An 18,729-nucleotide genomic window follows, 5' to 3' on the forward strand; every position below is an offset into this window, starting at 1 on the left:
AACATAAGCAGTACTATGATCAAGAAATTATATATAATATTCATTTATAATATTTAATAATAAATTCAGCTGTAAATATTGTGTCAGTATAATCATATTCTGTGGGAATATCTCCTCAAAAGAACATAGGTAGGCAGTTCAATTCCGGTTAACAACTATGGACCTATAGTATGGCAAGGTCACAATTTTGAAAATTATTAGCTTTTTGAAAGGCATTTGGCTGAGTTCATCTTTTCATGATAATGATGTGATTTTTCTTTATGTTTTTTCTCATCAGTATTCTTATCAGTAACTATGTCTTTCCTCACTAATGATTATATATTTTCCAACATCCCTTTGGAGTCATAAATCAAAAATAAATTACTGTGAAGGAACGTCATATGTTTTAAACAAATACTTCATATTCATCCTGACATTTGAAGACGTTAATCTTAAAATTGGAAAATTGCGTTTGAGCATACCATTAGGTTATAAAACTGATATTTCCAGTAATTGTTTTTCTAAGAAAATATTCACGCTTATTAATATTCTAAAGTGGTCTCTTAATCAGGAAGATGACACTGAGTGATATCAAAAAGGGCTGAATTTAGTGACAGAATTAATCTGTATTCTCGTTGTAATTCTAATATCATGGGAGAAAGTCATACCTCGATCCTTGGTAACACTTTTCTCTATTTATATATTTTTATTATGAGTTCAATAGATAAAGTTGTTACTAGAAATCTTACTGCCAGTTTTTTGAATCACACTTGTTTTTTCTGGGTCCCGGCATTGAATCTTGTTCATCAATATCATATTAGTGCACATCTACCACATGAAACTTCATAGTAGTTAAATTGGTTGTAACTCAGCTTTTTCTTCCTTTTCTCTAAATGATAAATGGGAACATTATACAAACCATGTTGTTTTTGTTTCTTTTTATGATTTGCTATATATGGTGAAATATACAGCAGGCCGAGGGCAGAGCTATATTGGATCTCAAAACTTCTCTGTTCTAATACGCACCATTGATGGTGTTTTCATTACACTACACACACGTGCAGAAGAAAAAGCTTCTTATTAAAAAAATACAAATGTCCCTTCACCTCCAAAGATTTTTTTTAATTGATCTTATTTCCAAGTTATGAAACTGTAATTCTGTATTTTACAAACTGCTTTTATTGACAGGAAGAAACCTTCTTGTCACTTCCAACAAGTCATTTTTCTTTCCTTGAATAAAGTTAGACTTGAATTCATTGTGCTCCCTAAAGCCATTGATCTAAAATATAGACAGGATCTAAAAAAGCAAAACAAAACACTATATCTGTGTATATATAGAGACAAGATCTATTATACAACCTCGGTTTGTGCATAATGAGGTTATATATTCATAGATGAAGATTTTGGTTTTCATTTAGTAATACCCTGAAGATTACATCCCAAGCTTACCCAAATCCTGACCTCAGTAGACTTCAAGTTCCATGGATGCACAACTCCTATATGCTTCTTGTGATCTCTAATGCCTAGTACAATGCCCGGCATAAAAGATATGGTTATTATTTTAAGCCATCAATTTGTGGTAACTTGTTATAGTAGCAATAGGAAACTAATACACTATATAGTAGAGTACCCACTGTCATTTTCTATTCACCTCCCCTTCTTTTGATCATAGTGCTTATCATCATTATATATAGTGTATCAATAGGTATTTATTTTTTTTAATAAAAAATAAGCTCATTGAAAGCATGACATTTTTCTTATTCACTGCATATCTCTACCAAATATAACATATCTTGGCACAATGTACATTTATTGCATGTATGAAAGCATACATGCATTAATTTATTAATATTTAACAAAAATATTGTTAAATTAACATTTTACAATTATACATTAGTATAATGTCAGAAAACAAGTGAAACGAAGAGGCAGGTTACATTTTTGAAAGCTGTATGTATCCGATAGATATAGTTTGAGTACCTCATACTCACACCTTGTCTCTCTACATGGGTGTTTCAGGGTTATTGTTTTAATGTTGATAAAAACCAAAAATGTGAAGGTAAACTTATACAAAGATGTAAAAGGGGAGAGTTTTGAAGTTAAATTGCACTGCTATTTATTCATTGGACTAAATATTAAATAGCAAATGAAATGTTTGTTCTACTTCTTTCTCCAGTTTCACTCTTCGGAGGACAAAGGCACTGATCTCCGAATTGGGGAATCTGAGCAGAAGGTGAGGCAGTTCTGATGTCTGAGATTTAGAAAGGAAGGGGATTGCCTATTATGAAAGTGAGGATCCTGAATTAACGGCCTGTGAAAATAGAGAGACTAGTTAGCCACATGATACGGAAATAATTTCTATCACAGAGCGCCACAGTTTGTATCACGTGTAAGCAAAAGAGTTACATAAGTCATAGAATGAGTCAGGGGTATGTTATGGGGCATATCTGGATTTGAATGTCAGTTCTATCAATTAATAGTTTTGTACTCTAAGAGGGTTTCCTTACCCCAATTTTTTTGGATATGGAAACTGAGAAGCAGGAAATAAAATAATCTCTAGTTCTCATGAATTGAATCACTACAGGTGGATTTTCTAGTACACATAAGGTCCACTGCTGAAGTTAATTTCTTTTCTTCATCTAACTACAGGGTAAAGTTCAATGGTCTTTGCTATTATGGATACCAGATCATGGAGGAAATCATACTATTTCATCTGACTGGTATCATCTGTTCTGCAGCTAAAGAGCTGAATAAACCTGAATGCATGGCAGGTTGGAATCATACAGGTGTGAAGGAATTCATTCTGGTAGGTTTAACGGAAAATCCAAATTTGCAGATCCCTCTCTTTCTGCTTTTTACCTTTATTTATTTTATCACTATGGTAGGTAATTGGGGAATGATTGCTCTGATCTGGTTAAATGCTCAACTTCATACTCCAATGTACTTCTTTCTTAGCAACCTCTCTTTTTGTGATATCTGCTACTCTTTTGTCTTTGCTCCCAAGATGCTGGTCAATTTCCTATCAAAACACAAGTCCAGCACATTTTCTGGCTGTGTTTTGCAGAGTTTCTTTTTAGCAGTGTATGGAACCACAGAGGGCATCCTCCTGTCTATGATGGCGTATGATCGCTATGTGGCAATAGCCAATCCCTTGTTGTATGCAGTCATTATGATCCAAAGGGTTTGTATCCAGATGGTCCTTGCATCTTACTTGGGCGGCCTCATCAACTCTCTGACACACACAATAGGTTTGCTCAAACTAGACTTCTGTGGTCCTAACATTGTGAATCATTATTTCTGTGATTTTCCTCCTCTTCTGAGGCTCTCTTGCTCTGATGCACATAATAATGAGATGCTGCTTTTGGTATTTTCTGGGATCATTGCAATGTTCACTTTCATTATTATCATGGTCTCTTACATCCGCATCATCATTGCCATCCAGAGAATCAGTTCAGCTGAGGGGAGGCGCAAAGCCTTCTCTACTTGTGCCTCCCACTTGACCACTGTGACCTTATTCTATGGCTCTGTGACCTTTAGTTACATGCAGCCAAGTTCACGGTATTCCTTGGAACAGGAGAAGGTCTCTGCTGTGTTTTATACTTTGGTGATCCCCATGCTCAACCCACTGATCTACAGCCTCAGGAATAAGGATGTGAAAGATGCAGCAAAAAGGTCTATATGCTGGAAGAGAACCTTAACTTGACTCAATATCGTCTATGGCTTTGTTAACGTAACATTAACCTGCACATAGATAATTTCTTGAAAATTGTATCACAGATATGATCACATGTTGAACTATAATCGAGGTACTTTTATGCAAATTGACCCATAAACGATAGTTAACTATTCTTGCAAATTTGTATTATCTTTGAATCTCTTCTGTTAGTTTAAAATGTTTCATAGTAAAAAGTTAGAAGACATAGGTAAAAGTACTTATAAAATAATGGAACATTCTTTCTTCTTGGTGGAGGGAGTACCTTTTTACTAAAATAGCATTTTTCAAAAGTAACAAGAAAAAAAGGAAGATGTAGACTTTGTATGTTTATAAAACTGAGTGATTAGTAAGAAACCCAGAACTAGAGTGGTCTAGAACTCAGAGATATGTAGACATGGAGAGGTGAGTTGACTTTATCTCAGTGATTCAGGGCACCCTTGAAAATGCAGACTTGATGCATGAAGGGCTCTACTAGCTTTCAGAGGAATCAGTAGAGCTTTGGGCAGATATTTTGCCAGCTGCACCAGACATGGTTTCACTTCTTTGAGAGCTTCAGCCATATCTGAGCCTGAGCAGGCCTGAGACCAAATAATAGATATAAGAACAGGCAAATAATTGATGGTAGATAAATGATAGATGGTAGATTGATGATGAAGATGATAGATAGACAAATATATGATAGATGATAGATAGATAGGTAGGTAGATAGATAGATAGATAGATAGATAGATAGGTGATAGATAGATAGGTAGATGTTAGATAAATAGATAACGGATTATAGATAGATGGACAGACTTAAGTGGAGAACTTCTGAGAAGTAGAGAGGAACTTTTAGCCATGTCTCAAACAATACAACAATTAAAGATTGTGATCTACCAGAACAAGGAGCAACTGATTCTGAACTTGTGCCTTGTGACTGCCCTGAGGGAAAGGGAAAACCGTGGACCTTTAACCAATTATGTAGACTGGCAAGATGAACTAGATTACATAGAAATTTGAACACACAGCTGTTTTTCCCTACTGGAAGTAGAAGGGGGTCGGGGGTGGAGAGTGTAAGAAGCTGATTTGGGCCACAGAGGCAGGTTGAAATCTCCCGCACTGTTGCTGTGCTTAGAAGACACACAGTGTTACCAGAGAGAGGAGCCAGAAATAAATATAATGTAGGTTTTCTTCTCAATACACTTGAAAGATTTTAATCGTGATTTAAGTCAAGCACAGAAGGGCTAGAATTTTCTTTCAACAGGACTAGAAGATGATTACTGACTCTAGAGATTCAGAATGAGTTGGAAAGACAGTGATATCTTTCTCAGCCTCTAGGTGTTTGATGAGTAATGTCCTTTCAGAGGTAGAAGCCTGCATTACATGCAAGGCCAGCAGCCCTCTCTAGATATTCGCTGCAAATTGAAGAGGTGTAGGGCCGGAGGCTAAATTCCAAACTTCAAAGAATTAAAACTGCTTTTCCTACAGTGTTTAAGGGCTAGAGAGAGAGTCTCAGGTCTTAATTAACTTTTTGGGAAATCTATTCTCCTGAAACAGGGGCAAAGCATAAGAAAACCAGAAGTCCAATTAATAATCGAATTAACATAATCAATGTCATTCTTCATGCCTTTTCAGGAAAGTGAAACCCTCCCCTGTAGAAAGTAATGTCATCTCCAGTTACTATGAAGGTTTTAATTACATGTAAAAAGCCAGAATATATTAAAAAAAATAAGAAAGCACAAAATATAAGCTATACCATAGAAGAGGTACATGCTGGAAAATGAAAAAGACTTCAAAATATATTATGTTTAATATTTGAAATAACATTGATAAAAAGTTAGAAAATGGTTAAGCTAATATTTTTCAAGAGGGATTAATAAATTTAAATAGGATCATTCTATCCTCTGCTTCTATGAATTTACTATTTCAGCAATTTCTTATAAATGGAATCACACAGTATTTGTCTTTTTTATGACTTGCTTATTTCACTTACATAATACCCTCCAGGTTGACCCACTGTATCACAAATGACAGAATTCCTCTCTTTTTAAAGGTTGAATAATACTTTCCTCTATGAATATACCACATTTTTTTCATCCATTCATTGGATGATAGATATTTAGGTTGTTTTTATATCTTGGCTATTGTGAATAATAATGGGGTGGACATAAGTGTGCAGCTATCTCTCTGCGAGGGAGGGGGAAATGGGAAGCCGTTCAATGGGTATAAAGTTTCAGTTCTGCAAGACGAATAAGTTCTAGAGATCTGCTGTATAACATGCTATTCGTAGTTAGCAATACTCTTTTGTGTACTTAAACATTTGTTAAAAGGTGAGATCTCATGTTAAGTGTTCCTACCACACAACGGAATACTACGTGGCCATAGGAAAAGATGAAATACTACCATTTGCGACAACATGAATGGATCTTGAGAATATCATACTAAGTGAAAAAAGGCAGGTAGAAAAAGTGGAGAACTGTATGATTTCACTCATATGTGGGATATAAAACTGAAAGCAACAAATGAACAAAGAAGATAAATAAACGAAAACTCATGAACACTAATAACAGTAAGAAGGTTACTAGAGAGAAAAGGAATGGGGGGAGGTAGAAGAGGGTAAAAGGGGTCAAATTTATGGTGACAGAAGACTTGGCTTGAGGTGACGAACACACAATGCCATGTAGATATGATGTATTATTCAATTGTACATTTGAAATCTACATAATTTAATTAATCGTCTCCCCAGTAAATTAAATAAAATAAAACAAAACAAAATAAAGAGACATGAGGAAATTTTGAGAGTGATCAATATGTCTTTAAACTTAATTGTGGTTATGGTTTCATGGGTGTATGCACTTGTCCAAATACATTAAATTCTCTGTATTAAATATGTGCAGTTTTTTTGTACATCAATTATACCTTTAAAGTTACTTTTTTAAAAAAAGGAACAAATGGCATTCTGAAATGAAAAAAATAACATTCCACAAAAGTTAAAAATAAGAACTCACAGGAAGGATTTAAAGCCTATCAGATAAAGCATTAGACAGGACTGATAAACTCAAACACATTCCAATAGAAAGTAAACTGTGAGACAGAAAGAAAAAAAATTAGAAGATAAAGCAGAGCGCAGGAGACATGTGACCCAATCAAATGGTATGGAATACATGTAATTAATATTCTAGAAAAAAAGAAGAGAATGGATAAAATAAATATTTTATGATAAAATGTCTAATTTTATTTAAAACTGATAAATATTCAACAAACTATTTAAAAAGGGAAGAATACCCCAAGTCAAAAAGTATGTAGAAACCTTTACATAGGCACTTTATGATCAATGGGACAACTTTTCAAAGAAATTATTAAATGCAGGGCGAATACATTGACATTTTTAAAGTGTGCAAGAGAAATAAAGTAAATGTCTAATATTCTATGCTCAGGGGAAAAATATTCTTCAAAAATAGACAGAAAAAATAAAGACACTATTTAAAAAAAAAAGCTGGGAGAACCTTTCAGACTATATAATAAGACACACTGAAAAAATTTTTAAGCAAAAAGAAATTATCCCAATGTAAATACAGAACAAAATGAAGAAAAACATCCACAAGGGTAAATATCTAAACAATTTTAAAGAATACTGACTAACGAGTACAAACTTCAAGTTATAAAATAAGTCACAAAGATGTATAGAGTCAATAACATTATAATAACTATGTAAATTGGCAGTTACCAGACTTGTGGTAATCACTTTGTTAGGTATATAAATATCAAATCACTATGAAGTACACTTGACACAAATATAATGCTGAATGTGAACTATAATTAAAAATAAATTTTTTAAAAGAATATTTACTGATTACAGCCATATCAAAAATGATTTTCTAAGGAAATAAGAACGTATGGAGAAGCAAAAAATAGGACAAAAATAACATAAATGGCAAAAGGAGATAAAGTGTTCAAAGTTTCTTCTAGTGTTACATGTGGCAGTGAGGAGCCTAATGACTTAGGCAGTGACTTTTGGAAACTGTCGTGGATAAAATAAGGTCAGGGTATGTCCTCACTATCCCCTACCCACTTCTTCAGCCTGCAGTTAGTCAGTTTAACTACATGACATCTAACGTAACATTATCTCTATTGTACTCACACCAGCCATTTTGTTGATGCTTCAGGGGATCAGTCACTTACCTCAGTACCATCTGGAATTTTGAATTGTAGAATTTTGTAGAAGACACTGACACTATTTCTCTTAAGATTTTACAAATAGGTCATATAAAGAGTGAGTATTTATCTTCTAGCCTGTGAGCCTGTGGAAAGTGGGACACTACACTACCCCATGATAATCGCCACCCACAGGAGGACTTTGGATAAGCAATTACTTTCATTCCAGTGGTATGGTTTGATGGTTTATTTTAAATGAGAAAGATGAAGGACAGTAACATATTGACTGTAATGTAGCCAGTTACAACATAACATATGTCTCCTACACTGGGAGATATTTCATTAAAATTAACAAGAACAACAAAAATCCTTAGATTACACTGGCGAATAATATCCCCTGTAAAGGCTATGATTTCTATGAGCTATTTAAATATACCTTAAAGCATTTAGTTATATGAATGAATTGTAAATATAAGCTTAATGTTATTGAAAAGAATCCAAGGCACCCTGTTTTTGTTTGTTTGTTTGTTTCTCAATTATCTGAGTGACTAAACTGAAATAAGTATTATGACTCAGGCAACTTGGATTTGAATGTTAGTTTTGCTATTTCACAACAGTGAGTCTTCGAGCTCCTCATTTATTTTTATTCTTATAAATTTTAATTTATAAATAAGAGTTCCCCACCTCATCAGATTCTTGTGAGGATTGAGATAACATCTGTAACCACCTAGCCCCTTATTCAGCAGGTGGTACTCATTTAAAGACTGTTAGCTTTCTCTTGCTTTTGCAATTATAGCATTTATATATATATACATGGATATATATATACATATATATATATACATATATATACACACATATATATACACATATACCTACATATACACATACATACACTTTGATGAAAAAATAAGAAATCATTAGCAAATAGGATTTGCTCTAAATGACCTTTAATGAATATTTAACATTCAAAAATAAATCAGCATATTTCAGTATATTATATTCATATATTCAGTATATTATAATCTAAAAAAGAAAAATAAATAATAATCACAAAGGATGGACAAGAAATTATTTGATATAATTCAGCATTTATTTAAAGCAAAATAGGTCAGCAAATTAAAAACAGAATAGATTTTCCTATACTTGATAAAGGGCATATACAAAACTCTACAGGAAACGCTGTATGTGGCACTGATGGCTCTACGAGCACAATAAGGCAAAAAAGAAAACAAGTAAGAAAAAAATAAAGTTTGGAAAGAAGAAAAAAATAGCACCTTAGTTTAAAATTTTAAATGTAAATATCACCACTAATAGCATCAAAACAGGAAATCCATAGGGGTAATTATAATGAAATATGTATAAGAACTCTATACAAATAAAATATCGTATGCAACAAAATAATGATAACAGATATAGAAAAAATATTCAAATGGAGAGATATACTGTGTTTATGGCCTAAAAGACTCATTACATTGATTGTCCTCAAATTTATCTACAAATACAAAGCAACCCTCAGGAATGCTGATTAGTACTAATCAATCCCCAAGCGCCCTTTTTTAGAACATTATAACCTGAAACACTAAGTGTTTCTCATACTATTTTCAACATTACAAATCTTGGAACATTTGCTGAATATTCCATCCCATGATAACTTATTTTTATTTGCACCCATTCTGTTTATTTTTCTTGGTTATTTCTCCTTCCGGATGTATAATACATATTTTTCCATATAGTTCCAGTTTATAAGTCCACTAATAACTGTAGAGATGCAGTAGTTCCTCATAACACTTAATAGACCTCACATCAGACATTGTCATAACTCAGAAATAAGAAAGATACATGAACCTACAGAAGAAAGAAAAAATTTTAAGGCATGTGTAGAAGATTAATCACTGCCAAACAATGCATTTGAATAGAATGTGCACACACATGACCACGATGGATTTTTTTATAGCACAGATCATGTATCTATGATGCTAAAGAGAAGAAGAATTTTGAGACAACCAAATGGGTCTTTCAAGCTCTTGAATATGCAATTAAAAAAGAACACAAAGGTCAATTTCTTTGTTTTAATAAATTTCATATAATAAACACACATATTAGGGTTTATTATGTACCAGTTACATAAATGTTTTACGAATATCTACTTGTTTATTCCTCTAACCATCAAGAAGTGGTTCAATAACTTTATCGACTACACGATCAGTAAGTAACAAAGCTAAGATTTGAACCATCATCTCTTCTGTAACTACTGTGCTCTTAACGTTTATGTTAAAATTCCTCCCAAGTACATGGATATTCTTCTGTGGACTTACCTAGTTTACCTGTGAGTGGATTCTTCTAGCATGTTTTTCAACTCTTCTTTACATGGAGGAAGGTGATTTTAGGATTGGAAAAATAGACCTTTGAATCTAACTAAGAATTTTGCCGATTCTCATAATTCTAACAGGTCTTGTCAACTGAGCCACATGAAAGGAACTAATATTATCTCTTAATGTGCATAGCTTTAAAGAGTTACTGTAATTCGGTACACCACCTGTGGATAACATCCTCCGGTTCAATGATCATTTCTATTTACTTCTTTTAAAGAAAATGGCAAAAGTGAAAACAAACCAAATATGTAACAGAGTACGCCATAATTGGATTTATTATCTTTCTATTTGCTTTCTTAGAAAGGAGAGTAAAGATATATTTGGTTCATTGATCACTCACCTATTCTGACACCATTTATTTTGGATGAGAAAAACAAGAAAACCAAGGAGTTATTGGAGAGCAATTATACCATGCCGACTTGTTGGACTCACAGATTGTCTGCCTCTCAGAATCACATTATTCCTGGTGTTTTTCATAGCATATATACTAACTGTGGTGGGAAATGTGGGTTTAATAATCCTAGTAATATCGATTCAAAACTGCAAAGGTCCATGTATTATTTGCTCAGCTACTTGTCGTTCTTAGACAGTTGCTATTCTACGTCAATCACCCCTGCTATTCTACGTCAATCACCCCTAAAATGCTGGTGAAATTTTTAACATCCAGGAAAAGCATCTCTCCCTATGGTTGTGCACTACAAATGATTTTCTTTTGCTGTTTTGCTGATGCTGAGTGCCTTATCCTGGAAGCAATGGCGTATGATCACTATGCAGCCATTTGTAACCCATTGCTCTATCCTACACTGATGTCTAGGAGAGTTTGTATCTGCTTCATTGTGTCAGCATACTTCAGTGGAAGTAGGACATCAATGGTCCATGTCTGCCCCACATTCAGGCTGCCATTTTGTGGCTCCAATATTAGCAACCATTTCATTTTTTTCTGTGATATTCCACCTCTTTTGGTGTGCAGATACCCATATCAATGAGCTTCTGCTCTTTGCCTTGTGTGGCTTCATCCAGACCAGCACTTTCATGGTCATATGTATCTCTCACTTTTGTATCCTATCACTGTTTTGAGCATCAAGTCTTCAGATCGCAGAAGCAAAACATTCTCTACCTGTTCTTCCCATCTCATAGCAGTCACATTATTCTATGGAACACTATTGTTTATGTACTTACATCCTACCACCAGCTATTCCTCAAACACTGATAAGGTAGTTGCAGTGTTTTATACTGTATTCTTTTTTCCCCATGTTTAACCCAATAATCTATAGCTTAAGAGACGAAGACGTAAAAAATGCCCTGCAATAACTGTTTAAAAGAAACCAGCTTTCAAATGAATAAGAATTTGAATCATTGAAAAATATTTAAAGTATAACCTGCCCTTCCAATCTCATTAACAACACTATGTCATGAATACCACATATATCAACTATTTTTAAATGATCTCCATTTTCCAGAAATAAAGACAAATTTTCATCATCAGTACTTTAAAGTGCTCTTGTCCTATCTGACAGAAATGTTCTCTCCAAAATTCTTCTACTCCATGAAACATTCCTGAATTAAAATAAATAATATTAATTGTTCTCCAATTAGTGTTCTTAAAAAACTTTGTACTGTGATTCATTGTATGCTTTTTCATATTGTATGGAAGGTACACATTGAGTTGTTTATTAGCTCACTCATATTGGAAGCTCTGTGGTGGCAGGGAGTCTATATTTTGGTTTATTTTTTAATACTTCTGAGCATTTGGTATATGGCACATCCTCACTGCATGTGTGTTTAATGGATGAATAAATAGATGGATAAATGGATGGATGGACTAATGAATGGATGAATGGATGGATTGGTGATGCATGGACGGATGGATGGATGGATGGATGGATAGATAGATAAATGTATAGATAAGTGAGAAAATCTAGTTTTCTGTTTGTGAAAATATGTGTAGGTTCTGTACTTACAGAACACATAGCATCATGGAAATTTGATATTACTCATAATGGCAATGGTGGTTTCACTAACTCTCAGAAAATTAGGTATGAATCATATAGCAAAAGCGTTTTATATTAAAAGAGTGAAGTTATACACATGGTTTCTCTGTGGGCTAGTTCATTCTTATAAGGGATCCTCTATCTTCCATTTACAGTGGGTACATATGAAAACCTACTAACTTTATAAAGATCATCAAGATTGTAAAATATACATTACTATTTGACACACGTTACAGACATAATCTTTAAAGCTCTATCTTCAAGAAAAGGTGAAAAATTGCTCTGATCATTTTATTCTACAAATTGACAATGTTAACAAGTTGAAAGTATATGCATTTCTTTCTCTGGGATCAATTTCAATGATCGAATTAGCAGACCTTTTCTCCAGTTGCATTTAATCTTTCAGTCTTCATTTTCTTTTTGTTTTATGTGAACAAAATTGAAGGAGTAAATTGTATACACGTGAATATATAGTGTGCAGTTTTTAGTTATTATGAAAATAAATGGCTGGATTATTTTATTCTGATATAACCCTGCAGATGGAGATAATTAGACACTGTGCAATGAAATGGATCATATGGAGGTTTAAATGAATGAATACATGTAAAGCTACTACTATATATATGATTTGAGAATTAAATGATCATATATGTGTAAATCTCCTAGAATACTGTGTGTGTAAAGCTTTAACACAGTGCCTGTAACAATGTGATGGCACATAATTATTCAGTATTTTACCACTACTTAAATTTAAGGCAATAATCAGGTTTTGACTCCCGAGAGATTAGGCATTGAAAAATATCTGTGAGGCTTTCCAAATGATGTGAGACGTTGCCACAGAGCAAAAACACTGGAATCCAGTGTTCAACTTAGTGACTCTTCATCATGATAAAACATTTGCCTCATTATGAAGACTTTGTCAGAGTATAGAGTAATATGCCATTTATTCGTTCTTGTTTTTTTGAGTAGCTTCTGAAATGGATTGGGGATTCGAATTGCTCTTTTAATTTTAGTGTACTCTCTTTAAAAAACATGGATGAGACTATCATAAAAAGAACTGACTTCTAATCATCTTTCCATTGTCTTCATGGACACAAGTTTGCATGAAGATGCACATCAGCTTCCTTAATAGAGACCCATTTAATCTAAGACATATTTTTTGTTTTCCAAAAGAAGTTGTTTTAAAATAAGGAAACTACAAGGTGTTTGTAAGCATAAAATTGTTATGAGTTTATTTATCCCAGAGTTTCTAAAAGTATCAGTATTGACATTTTGGGCCAATATTTCTTTTAGAAATAGGAGCGCGGGGCATGGGAGAGGACTACCCTGTACATTTTAAGGTGTTTAGCAGCCTCCTGAGTATCTACTCACTAGATACTGGTAACATTCAACCTAATATGATTACCAAAATGTATACAAAGTTTGCCATATTTTCTCACAAAGGCAAAATTATCACTAGGAGAGAATCACTAAATATGATCAATGTTATTTCTTTGTCCATATGGCAAATGAAACCATTTGAGTGAGGACATTGTTTGAAGCTAAATCAGAATAATATTTTGTAACAAGACTTCAGATGTCATTTTCTTAATTTTGTTCTGCATTATTTTCTTAATATCTATGTTTTGCGATCTACTTTGATAATACCCATAACCAGAGAAAATTACCATATAAATTTACACAAACAAACATGTAGAAGTACAGCTGAATATATATGTTTTATGAAGTAGGCCATAGTTGAGAGAAAATAATAATAAATTAGGATATTTCTTAAAATTACATGTAAGCAGATTTATTTTTCTGCTTCTGTCTATGGACAGAGAGAGAAAATGATGAGAAACTATATTACATTCTAGTCATACAAATAATGCAATACACAAACTTAAAAAACTAAAACTGCTGTTCCTTCTCTAAAAATATCTGCATTTAATCCAAGTCATAAGGAAGTCTGTGTGACATCTCTATAACTTTATTGCTATTACATTGAGAATTGGAGGTTTTGGGCAAATGAACTTTATGGCATGAGTTGAAAAATACCAATTTTTCTAGTGACATCGGACAAAATCATTTGTAGGTCATAATTAAAGATATAATAAATATTTATCTCCCAAGGAATACATCCATAAATATTTTTTCTCAGATTAAAAATTATTTTCTTGAAACACATGAGACAATACTCGCCACATTGATAGCATAAAGATAGAGATTGGGAGTGAGTATTGATTGGGAATTCAACTTCTCTTATTCAGCTGCTAACACTGTTACATATGATGAAGACATGCCATAATTTATAACTCTCCATTGGTATCAGTTCTAACTAAGTTCATTCTCTTATAACTTGGCAATATTTTCAATCCTATATCTAAAGGCACGTAATGTTGTTCTATCAGGATCTAGACAACTATATCATAGTATTGTGATAATTCTTTAAATTTTGTACAATGTTTGGATTGACACAAGATTTCATTATTTTATTTCTCTGCATATATTACAACTTACTCTATTTTTATGCTAATATACCTAAGACAGGCTAACAGATTAACAAGAGAACTTAAGAAAACCATCTCCTACCCTTTTCCAAACACACAAATAATGCCTATATTATTTGTATGATTGAAGAGAGCTAACTACGAAATAATGTAAAGTGCTAATAAACCTATGTGTAATTATGCAAAATAATCACACTGTCCACAGCTGAAGGATGCCTATTGAATTATTAGAGAGAAGAAATACATAGATTTTAACATAAATAAGTCCAAAGGAGTGCATATAGTTCAATGAATTTGGTGCATGTGTGTGTATAAGCTCTCATAATACTTTCATGTGAATGATTGTTAAAAATTTTGGAGTGTGATGTCATGCATTAATTTATATCCATTTTATTACAAATCGGTGAGGTAGATAGAACACATATGCATGCTCCTATTTTAAAGGAAGAAAGAAACTTCAGTTATTTCACCATTAGAACCCTTGAACACTAGTCCGAGTAGCATATATGTGACTGGAACATCATTTCATAGGGAAAGCAGAAGCATCTACTAAACAGCTCTTGAGAGGACCTGCTGCTCTGATTAGTTCCAGTCTCAAGAGACCAGAAAAGATGCTAATTATCCAACCTGTGGACATCTGAGATTCACATCTACTCAATGAGCTACAGTTTTTGTCCCCAGAAGATAAAGAAACAAACATAAAAAAAAATCTCTACTCTCAGCGATAAGTCCTTTAAGACCCACGAAAACCTGGTCTTCTCGAGATACTGAGCTTCTTCTGAACTTGGCTTATTTGTGAGTATGTTTAGGGAGTGGTAATGCAGGTTTATTAAAGCTTTTGATATTTCCTGTTATTCCACACTAAAAGAATTTGTTACCACAGGTATGATTTCCCAAACAGTCAGAAAATGTCCTATCCTGTGGTTTATTTATCTTTCAAATGTTCTTTTTTGTGAACTGAGCAATATTTACTTAACATCTGTACTTAATATTTGTGTGTGAGAGAGTGTGTATTTTTATGGTATTTAATACATGGTTCATACAGAAACTTAAGCTCCTTGCATATTTAGAGGAAATTTCAGATATTCTCAGGAAAATAGAATATGTGGCATCAAGAATTGTAATGTTTTTAGGTATACTAAAAGGAAGATCTTTTCTTCTCAATCGTATATAATAGTTTTTGAAATCTTTTACATCTAATTTTATTTTATGATTCCAATAATAATATTTTAAGAATGATTTTCTATTTTCCTTGAGTTTGTCTCTACAAATCTGGGCATATACACACATACGTGTTTCTCAGAGCGCGACTGTTTTTGCTACAACAAGTTGCTACTCCTTCCCACTACAACTCTAGTGTGCCTGAATATAATAGTCTTCAAATCAGAATATATCGTCTTCAAATTAGACTATCTAAGCTAAATAGTTTTGGGTCTTTTAGTATGTCAATGCTGTTGTTGTCATTGATAGTAGGTTTTTATATTTTTAATCTGTGATTATTAAGTTTTTTTATGTGTTATTTAATATTTTGCTTTTGTATTATAAACATTTTATTTATAAGCCAAGCAGTATACATTTTTTTAAAGTATAAGTACACTTAGGTTCATGTGAATTTATAACATATTTCACATAACAATTAATCAGTTATACATTTATTCATATATCATATTCTATAATAACATAAGGAATACTGTGAACAAGTAATAATATAAAATATTTATTTATAATATTGTATAATAAATATAGCACTAAATATTGTGTCTACATAATCATATTCTGTGGGCAAATCTCAAAAGAACATAGGTAGACAGTTCAAATCTGGTTAACAACTATGGACCTACAGTATGGTGAGGTCGCAATTTTGAAAATCATTAACTTTCTTGATAGACATTTTACTGGGTTCATTTTTTCACGATAATGATATGATTTTTCTTTACATTTTTTCTCACCAGTATCTTTATCAGTAACTATGTCTTTCCTCATTAATGATTATATATTTTCCAACATCCTTTTGGAGTTGGAAAATATATATTCATTAGTGAGGAAAGACATAAATCAAGAATAAATTACTCTGAAGGAATTTCATATATTTAAAAAAAGACTATTTTGATTCTGACATTTTAAGACATTAATCTTAAAGTTGGAAAATTGCATTTGAGCATACCATTAGGTTATAAAATTGATATATCCAGTATTTGTTTTCCTAAAAAAAATTCACGCTTATTAATATTCTAAAGCAGTCTCTTATCAAGTTGATGACACTGAGTGATATCAAAAAACCCTGACTTTAGTGACAGAATTCTCATGTAATTCTAATATCATGGGAAAAGTCATACCTCGATCCTCGGTGACACTTTTCTCTATTTATATATTTCTATTATGAGTTCAATAGATAAAGTTGTTACTAGAAATCTTACTGCCAAATTTTTGGAATCACACTTGTTTTTCTGGGTCATGGTGTTGAATCTTGTTCATCGATATCATACTAGTGCACATCTACCACATAAATCCTCGTAGCAGTTAAATTGGCAGCAACTCAGGTTTTTCTTCATTTTCTCTAAATGATAAATGAGAATATTATACAAACTGTGTTGTTTTTGTTTCCTTTTATGATTTGCTATACATGGTGAAATATACAGCAGGCCAAGGGCAGGGCTATATTGGAACTCAAGCCTTCTCAGTTCTAATACACACCAGTGATGGTGTTTTCATTACACTACAGAGACTTGCAGAAGAAAAAGCTTCTCATTAATAAAATACAAATATCCCTTCACCTTCAAAGTTGTTTTTTTTTTTTAATTGATCTTATTTCCAAGTTATGAACCTCTGATTCTGGATTTTACAAACTGCTTTTATTGACAGGAAGAAACCTTCTTGTCACTTCCAACAAGTCATTTTTCTTTCCTTGAATAAAGTTAGACGTGGATTCGTTGTGCTCTCCAATGCCATTGATCTAAAAGATAGAAAGGATCTAAGAAAAAAAAAAAGAAAAAAAAAGAAAAACTATATATGTGTATATATACAGACAGGATCTATTATTAAACTTCAGTTTGTGAGGAATGAGCTTATATACTCATAAATGAAGATTTTGGTTTTCATTTAGTAATACCCTGAAGATTACATCCCAAGCTTACCGAAATCCTGATCTCAGTAGACTTCAAGTTCCATGGGTGCACAGCTCCTATATGCTTCTTGTGATCTCCAACGCCTAGTACAATGCCCGGCATAAAAGGTGTGGTTGTTATTTTAAGCCACCAATTTGTGGCAACTTGTTATAGTAGCAATAGGAAACTAATACACTATATAGTAGAGTACTCACTGTCATTTTCTATTCACCTCCTCTTTTTTTGATCATAGTAATTATCACCATTATATATAGTATATCAATAGGTATTTATTTTCTTAATAAAATATAAGCTCATTGAAAGCATGACATTTTTCTTATTCACTGCTTCATCTCTACCAAATATAACATTTCTTGGCACAGAGTAGTAATGTATATTTATTGAATTCATGAAAGCATACATGCATTCATTTATTAATATTTGACCAAAATATTAAATTGGTATTATACCATTATACATTAGTATAATGTCAGAAAACAAGTGAAACAATGAGGCAGCCTACATTTTTGAAAGCTGGATGCATCTGATAGATATAGTTTCAGTACCTCATACTCACACCTTGTCTCTCTATGTGGATGTTTAAGAGTTCTTGTTTTAATGTTGATAAAAACCAAATATGTGAATGTAAAGTTATACAAAGATGCAAAAGGGGAGAGTTTCCAAGTTAAGTTGCACTGCTATTTTTTCATTGGTCTAAACATTAAATAGCAAATGAAAAGTTTGTTCTAACTCTTTGTCCAGTTTCACGCTTCAGTGGACAAAGGCACTGATCTCCAAATTGGGGAATCTGAGCAGAAGGTGAGGCAGTTCTGATATCTGAGATATAGAAAGGAAGGGGATTGTGTATTAAGAAAGCGAGCATCATGAGTTAACTGCCTGTGAAAATGGAGAGACTGGTTAGGCACATGATAAGGAAATAAT

General features: G+C 32.8%; 1 protein-coding gene and 1 pseudogene across 1 annotated transcript; both read left to right on the plus strand.

Moving 5' to 3' along the window:
* Nucleotides 1–2,642: 2,642 nt before the first annotated feature.
* On the plus strand, nt 2,643–3,682 carry LOC120594095 (olfactory receptor 1052). The gene has a single exon (XM_039852113.1). It carries the CDS (start codon nt 2,669–2,671, stop codon nt 3,680–3,682), a length of 1,014 nt encoding a protein of 337 aa, XP_039708047.1. The 5' UTR covers nt 2,643–2,668.
* Nucleotides 3,683–4,088: 406 nt separating this feature from the next.
* On the plus strand, nt 4,089–11,514 carry LOC120594074 (olfactory receptor 5AS1-like; annotated as a pseudogene).
* The last annotated feature ends 7,215 nt before the right edge of the window (nt 11,515–18,729 follow it).

The sequence above is a fragment of the Pteropus medius genome, unplaced genomic scaffold (assembly GCF_902729225.1).
Source record: "Pteropus medius unplaced genomic scaffold, Ma_sr-lr_union100, whole genome shotgun sequence".
NCBI classification, from domain to species: Eukaryota; Metazoa; Chordata; class Mammalia; order Chiroptera; family Pteropodidae; genus Pteropus; species Pteropus medius.